This window comes from Mirounga leonina, unplaced genomic scaffold, assembly GCF_011800145.1.
Source record: "Mirounga leonina isolate KUSES-001 unplaced genomic scaffold, KU_Mleo_1.0 Mir_173, whole genome shotgun sequence".
NCBI lineage: Eukaryota > Metazoa > Chordata > Mammalia > Carnivora > Phocidae > Mirounga > Mirounga leonina.
The window spans coordinates 471,575-479,090 of NW_023270447.1; the positions used below are offsets into that span (position 1 = coordinate 471,575).

At 58.9% G+C, this 7,516-nt stretch overlaps 1 protein-coding gene across 1 annotated transcript; it reads left to right on the plus strand.

Annotated features, from left to right (window-relative positions):
* Nucleotides 1-1,318: 1,318 nt before the first annotated feature.
* On the plus strand, nucleotides 1,319-7,405 carry RHOC (ras homolog family member C). Its single transcript, XM_035017762.1, has 5 exons — nucleotides 1,319-1,424; nucleotides 4,657-4,820; nucleotides 5,346-5,466; nucleotides 5,795-5,925; nucleotides 6,757-7,405. The coding sequence occupies exons 2-5, from the start codon at nucleotides 4,665-4,667 to the stop codon at nucleotides 6,928-6,930; spliced, it is 582 nt and encodes a 193-aa protein (XP_034873653.1). The 5' UTR covers nucleotides 1,319-1,424; nucleotides 4,657-4,664; the 3' UTR covers nucleotides 6,931-7,405.
* The last annotated feature ends 111 nt before the right edge of the window (nucleotides 7,406-7,516 follow it).

Genomic DNA, 7,516 nt, shown 5'->3' on the forward strand with positions numbered 1-7,516 from the left:
GGGTCAGAGAGAGAAGCAGACTCCCTGCTGAGCAGGGAGCCCGATGCGGGACTCAATCCCAGGGCTCCAGGATCATGACCTAAGCCGAAGGCAGTCGCTTAACCAACTGAGCCACCCAGGCGCCCCAGAGAATATTTCTTGAAAAACGTACCTGCCACACAACATGCTAGGCAGTGGGGAGCGACAGGTGGGAGGGGGATAAAGGACAGCGGGGAGAGAGCACCAACTCTGGAACCAGACGGGCCTGACTGTCTGAACTCTCACTCTGTTCCATACAAATCACAAAGATTTAGGCAAGCCACTTCTCTGAGCCTCAGTTTCCTTACAGGCAAAAGGAGATGGGTATACTTAACCCCAAGATCCGTGATGAGTACTAAAAGGACTGAACTATCGTTGCGCGTCTGCCTTCGGCTCAGGTCATGGTCCTGGGGTCTGGGGTCGAGCCCCGCATCGGGCTCCCCGCTCTGCGGGTGGCCTGCCTCTCCCTCTCCCACTCCCCCTGCTTGTGTTCCCTCTCTCGCTCTCTCCCTCTGTCAAATAAATGAATAAAATCTTAAAAAATAAATAAATAAATAAATAAATAAATAAATAAATAAATAAAAGGACTGAACTATGTAGCCAACAGGTCACAAACTAATGAAGTATTGGTAGACGTCCTCATCCTCCATCCTTATCCACCTTGACAGAAAGAGATACACGGGTAGGTAAATACCCGATGTGACGTATCAGACCGGGCCAAGGGACACTTGGCCCTAGCGGCACCGAAATAACGCACTGGGGATGGAAGTTGACTTCCCAGCTGGGGATCAGGAAAAGCCTCCAGGAGTGCCCTTTGACGGGTACTCAGTAATTGGACTCAAGGAAATTCCAGGCAGGGGGAAGGGAACTGTCAAGTGGAAAGGTGGCCTGGGTCTCAAGGGATCCGAAAGTCCTCAAGGCTGGGGCGTGAGGTTGGGCAGTACTTACGCGGCAGGGTTCTACTAGCTGGGGGCGGCCGTCTTCCGCAGCCCCCTCCCGCGAGGTCGCAGCGGGTGTAGGCGCGCGTGGCCGCTTGGCCACGGGAGGGCAGCAGCGGCCCTTTCCCGACCGCACCCCGAGCGCCTCACAACTTTCCCGACGCCGGTCCGCCCCTGGGCGCTGGAAGGCGGGGCAGAGGCTGAGTCCTCCAGGGGTCCCGCCCGCCGCCCACTCCCCGACCGGCCAGGGATTCCACCCTCGACCCCCGGCCAGCAGCCGGGGCGAGCGCGGTGGCCCCATCCTGGGCTGTGGGCAGGCGGAGCCAAGGGCCGCCCCAACCCGGCCGGTCCCTCCCCCTGCCGGGCCCGCCCCGCCCCGGCGCGGCGCTGAAGGAGGGCGGGGCGGGGCCCCCGGGTCAGTCTCAGCCTCCGGCACTGGCCGCGCAGCTGGAGGCAGCGGAGCGGAAGGTACTCGGGGCCGGGGACTGGGGTGGCGGGGCGTCCCGGGAACTCGTCCCCGGGAGAGCACTTTCGCCCTCCACCGCTTGGCCGGAGCTCTGGGCGCCGGGCGGGGAGGGGGCTTCGGCCAGAGCGCGCCGGGCTGTGCTGGGGTCAGCCCGGCTGGCCCCTCCCTGGGCCGCGGCGAGGGCTGTCCCCCACCCCACTCCGGGAACTGCCCCGCGGGGCCTCTCGCCTCCTGTGTCGGAGCCTGGGTCTCTGCCCTTCCCCTCCCGGCTTCCCGGAACCTTCCCCGCCGGGCGAGAAGCCAGGACGCAACTGAGGGTCTCCGCGAGGGAGCCCCAGTCCAGCTGCTCTGGCTCCCAGGCCGGGTGGCCCGATGTGGACGTGGGCCGGGGTGTGAGTCCGGGCACGAATCCGCCTGGAGGTGCAAATTCCCCCAGGCCGGACCGGTGGAATGGCGGGAACAGGGGCGTGGTGTGACCAGGGGGGGCTGCCACTGCTCCCAGAGGTCTGGACGCCTCCCTAGAAGGTTCCTGGAGTGTACCTGCGGCGGGAGGTAGGGGAGATTGGGAAGGGTCTAGCTCCTTTTTATGTGTGCAAGAATCTCCTCTCCTCCAGACCCCTCCCTCCCTTGCACCCCGCAAACCTGGCTAAAGATTATTTTGGGGCTTTGGACTGGGAGGGTTCGAGGCTCAGTCCTATGCTCACTTCTGATTTTAAAGTTGAGACGGTATCTGATTCCTCCCCTAGCCCTCAGGGCTGGCCTGCAGGTTACAGCCCACCCCGGGTCATCTGGAAATCTAGAGAATGCTTGAGGAGAGAGAGGGTGGGATGTCTTGTCTGCCTGAAGATCCCAGGAGCGTCAGGCTCCATTCCAGCCTCTGTCAGGGTTTGGGTGCCCCTCTTAGGGTCAGTGGGGCAGTTCTTCTGGGGCTGCCTCTCACAGGGAGCTGTTTTCCTTGCCATGTTGGCCTTGGGCCTAGTGTCCTGGCCTGGCCTAGGCCAGCTGCTCTTCTTACCCAATGAGAGCCCGAAGGGAAAGTCTTCTCATTGAGCTGGGGGCTCCAGGTCACTTAATGCATGTCTTTGCCCCTGAATTCTGTCCCATGGCTCCCGCCATCTGGTGCCACCTGGTGCCATCTGGTGCCACCTAGACTGCCCTGCTGTCCGAGGCCAGTGGCACGCTCACACCTTAGCAACTGGTGCTCACCATGGGGGTGACTGCCCTTCATCAACACTGCCCATCCCAGGCGGGGCTACCCCAGCCTGTTTTCACCCAGCTGGACCAATGGAACTAGCTGGACCGATGGGACTAGCGGGAGTGGGTGGGGGGAGCTGATCACCTGGGCAGAATCTCCAGGGAGCACCCCCTTTTTGAAGGTGGTGTCCATTTTTGAAGGGGATCTGCTGGCATGGTGAATGCCTTCTTGCCTGTCTCTCGGGGTACTGGGGAGAGAGCCCCTTTTGAGGTGGGGAGAGTGTGGCGGTATCCTCTCAACTCCTATAAATTCTGACTCATATCCACTTCCTCTCATCCCCGTTTTGTGCGTGTGTGTGTGTGTGTGTGTGTGTGTGTGTGTGTGTGTAGAGGAGGCAGGCCACCCAGGATCCCACCGTTGAAGAGAACTAGCTTTGGGCTTGGAGCATTCGCTTTCCTGAAAGACAGACCAAGCCAGGGCTGTGGGGTGGTGGTGGTCTGTGGGGAGTACAAGAGTTCAGCCCCGTTTGACAGGATGTGGGACTGAGAGAAAAAGCCAGGTTTGGGATAGAGATCAGGTTACCATCCCCTCCGCTCTTAACTACTCCCTGTCTGGTTGGTGAGGCCACTGGCCCATGTTCAGCTCTTTTTTGGGAGCTCCTCCCAGCTTGGGCTCTAGCCCCCTCCCCCTTCCCAACAGCCTCGACGGCATCTCGGCTCTGGAGCCCGCCCCCTCTTCCTCCAAGGCTGGAGGCTTGAGAAACTCAGCCGGCCAGAGGGCAGCTCCTCTCCCCAGGGAGGGAGGAAGTGAGGCTTGGCTCAGGGGCAGGGAGGCTGGGTAGGTGTGATGAACTGTGCAGATGCTTGCTCGGGTGTGTTGGGGGCCGGGGACCTGCAGAAACCTCAGGAAGCTGACTGCTCGCCCTGAGTCACAGGGAGGGGTGGGCAGGGTCTTGGGGTGAGCTGGACAGAGAGGGGAGGAAGGGGCTGTTCCAGGGGGTGGGTGGAGGGGACTCCCTAGTGGATTATTCTCAGTCACTCTGCTGTGGTGGATGTGTGGTTCCCTACAGTGTGGTCATTGTCCCCTGCCTGGGGCTGAGTGACCCAGTGTTGCTGCCAGGCCCAGGAGGAAGGGGGGAGGAGGGCAGACTGCCCGAATGTGGGCTGTGGGCACTGCCGGGACTGAGCCTCCTTTGTGTGACTCAGGGATGGCTTTGGGGACAGGGTTGGGGTGGGCCAGGGAAGCCAGTTAGCTGCTGCCACTGCCCTCTGTCTGGGTTTCCCTGCCTCTGCTCTTTTTCCCATCTCTGGGGAGATAGGTAGAAAAGGCAACAGACCCCGGAGTCCCACAGCCCTGCCTTGAATGCCATCCCTGCCACAACTCGGAACATGTCGTAACCTTACTGAGCCTCACTTTCCCAATGCGTCAAAATGGGAAGCGCACCATCCACCTTTGCAGGCTTCTGGGGCCCGAGGGAGGTGATTTTTGTCGAAATGCTCAGCCCGGTTTCCCTTACCCACCCGTCACCTGGTAGTTGCTTCTGCCAGCCTGTGGGAGAGGGACTCCTCACTTGTGACTGGGCAGGCATGACTTGTCCTGAGTGAGGGACAGTGTGTTCTTGATTGGACCCTAGTGATTATGAAACTTTAAAAGTATCAAAATCCTGGTAACGCATCAAGTCTGACTTGAAGCCCTGGTATATATAGCAGATTAAAGCTGGCTCTTCCGGGCATGTCCGTAATCCCTGAGCACCCTTCTAAGTGTCCAGGATCCCACAGCTGGTGGTTCCCAGGTGGATGGTTCCTCCACCTTTCGCCTCTGTATTCTAATCTGTCCAGGGAGACCTGTCTCTGTATTCTCATCTCCCCAGGGAGACAGCTCAGTTGTCCGAACAATTGGTTCTCGGCAAGAGCACGCCTGAGCAAGCCCCTTTCCCTCTCTTTGCTGGAGGCCTCGGTTTCCATGTCTTGGGGGCCCCAGAGAAATGTTTTTGGATTTACTGGCTTTTCCCAAAATCCACCCTGCCTTTTTTCTGTCAGCCCCGGCCATGGCTGCGATCAGAAAGAAGCTGGTGATCGTGGGGGATGGGGCCTGTGGGAAGACCTGCCTCCTCATCGTCTTCAGCAAGGATCAGTTCCCCGAAGTCTATGTCCCCACTGTCTTTGAGAACTACATCGCAGACATAGAGGTGGACGGCAAACAGGTGAAGGCCGAGGCCCTTCCTGTCTCCCCTGGGAACCCCGCCCCGTCACCATGGACCTTCGATGTCCTTCCTCACCATCCATCCATCCCTGCTCCTCTTCCCCTGCTGGAACCAGTACAATTTAGGAAGCGAAACTGTACTTTTAGGAAATCTAGAGACACCTCCTGGTTCTCTACGCCCTGGCTCTGTGATCTGGGCCCAGTCCTTTTGCCTCCGAGCTTAAAGCCCCTCTGACTGCAAAATGGGGATAGTGGTAAGACTGCCTTCAAAGGTCTTTGTGACTTAAAATCAAATCATGGTGCTCCTAAACTACATAAAGATCCAGCACCCATGCCTCAGGATTTCTAGAAACACCTTATTTACACTGTGTGACGGTGACTCGCATTGTCCCTGGCACAGAGCAAGTGCTCAGGAGAGAGATGTTGAGTGAACCTAAAGGACCAGTGGTTTCAGAGGACCTCTGGGTGGCAGGGGAGGGGTGGAACTGGGGCCCTCCGGCAGCGGCTCACTGGCCCTGTGCGTCAGGTGGAGCTGGCTCTGTGGGACACAGCTGGGCAGGAAGACTATGATCGCCTGCGGCCTCTCTCCTACCCGGACACTGACGTCATCCTCATGTGCTTCTCCATCGACAGCCCCGACAGCCTGGGTGAGGTGGGGGTGAGGGCGTTGGAGGAAGGGCACTGAGAAGCCCTTGGAATCAACCAACCCGAGGTACCTGTCATCTCGGCTCATTTCAGCCACCTTCCGAGATGGGGTGCTGTTATCCTCCTGCCCTGGGAGGACACTGGCCCTTGGGAGGGCTCGGTGGGGGGGTACTGTGGCGGGGGGGGAGCTCTGAGCTGTGAAAGGAACTGTTGTGCCCAAGAGCCTCTAACAGTGCTGTGGGGAGAGAAGAGGGCCCTGGGGGCAGGGGGTAGAGGGGGCTTTCTAGCCTAAGCGGAGGCACCAACACCTGTTGGGACACACGTGTGCAGAAAACATTCCTGAGAAGTGGACCCCGGAGGTGAAGCACTTCTGCCCCAACGTGCCCATCATCCTGGTGGGGAACAAGAAGGACCTGAGGCAAGATGAGCATACCAGGAGAGAGCTGGCCAAGATGAAGCAGGTGGGTGGGGTGGCCAGGCCAGGAGCCCCTGGAGGGGCTGATGACCCTCGTAGGGCCTACCCTCCAGCTGACCTCCCTTTGTGAGGTGGGGTGAGGTTTGCCTCCTCCTCCCCGGTGAGGAAGAACCCCAGAAGGGCCCTTAGCCTCAGGTCCTGATGAAATTGTCAGGAAATGGAGGGACTTGTCCAAGGTCACCTGGCATTTTAATGTCTTCATCTGTTGTCCATTCGGTTTGGGTTGGGACTATTAAGAGTACCCCTGTCCTCAGAGACAGCTTCTTACAGTAGGTGCTCTGCTTGGGGTGTGGTCGAGCCATCAGGGTACACCTGGGGAGGTGTGGGCATTGGAAATGGCTGGAAAGCCCACAGAGGGAGGGCCCTGGCTTACCTGGTAAGTGGCTCTGTGGCCAGAGGGGTAGAGTCTATATGAAGTTGCCAGGATGAGGAATATAGACTATCCTGGAAGGATAATTATGGCAGAGTTTTAAGCTGGGTCATACCTATATGTTAGAGAAATTTCTTTGGCAGGCCTAGAGCCTGGATTGGAAACAAGTGAGAACAGAGGTGAGGGGGTTGGTTAGGAGGTGCTGGATATTGTTCGGGCCAGAGGAAGGTGTACCATGGGATATGGGGCCAATGGAGACAATTTTTAATGTAAACATTAATGGCTCAGGTCCTGGCCTAGAAACTGCCCGGGGTGGCTGGGGCTTGAGTGCTTTGTGGGGTGAGGGCTGGAGATTATTTGTTCTAGTTACTACACTTTACGGGTAAAGTGGGGAGAGGTACACTTAGCCAGCGGCGTCCTTTGACCTCTGGCCTCCTGTCTTCTCAGGAACCCGTGCGATCTGAGGAGGGCCGGGACATGGCAAACCGGATCAGTGCCTTTGGCTACCTCGAGTGCTCAGCCAAGACCAAGGAGGGGGTGAGGGAGGTATTCGAGATGGCCACTCGGGCCGGCCTCCAGGTTCGCAAGAATAAGCGCCGGAGGGGTTGTCCCATTCTCTGAGACCACCCAGGCCTCCCGTTCCCCCCCCTTCCCTTCCCAGGGGTGCAGAAGCTGCCCACCTCCTGGCCCCACCCTGTCAGGGCTCCTTGTGGAAGGCTCCCTTTTCAGCTCCCTCCAGCCCAGGACTGCATCTGAGTTTCCCCAGCGCCACCAGCCCCCATGGTGGTGGTGGTGGTAGGCCGGCCCTCCCTCCCTGCACTCTGGGTACCTAGAGGAATTCCTGCCCTTCCAGAACAGAGTCCCTCCTGCTGCTGCCTCAGTCCAGGGGTGGGGCTCTCCATCCCTTAGGCCTTCCCCAGAGGGTCATCACACACCAGCACTTTATACACTTCTGGCTCACAGGAGTGTCTGGGGTAGGGGACTGGGAGGGTGTAACCCCGAGCCCCGGGTCCCTGGCATCTCTGCTTTGGACAGGGACTTTGTCTCTGGCTCTACTTGGTGGGGGGCACGAATAAAGGCCACAGGCTCCAACATATGTGTGGCAGCTTCCTGTCTTTCTCTCCTGGTCCCTGTCTTGGCCGTGAGCCTAGAGTCCCATCTCTCCCAAGTCGCTTGCCAGGCTGGTCCCCAGTCTGCAAAGGCAGGA

Coding starts and splice junctions, on each gene's coding strand:
- RHOC (XM_035017762.1), top strand. CDS start 4,665: ATGGCTGCGATCAGAAAGAAGCTGGTGATCGTGGGGGATGGGGCCTGT. Junction 4,821..5,345: donor TAGAGGTGGACGGCAAACAG/GTGAAGGCCGAG, acceptor CCTGTGCGTCAG/GTGGAGCTGGCTCTGTGGGA. Junction 5,926..6,756: donor AGCTGGCCAAGATGAAGCAG/GTGGGTGGGGTG, acceptor CTGTCTTCTCAG/GAACCCGTGCGATCTGAGGA.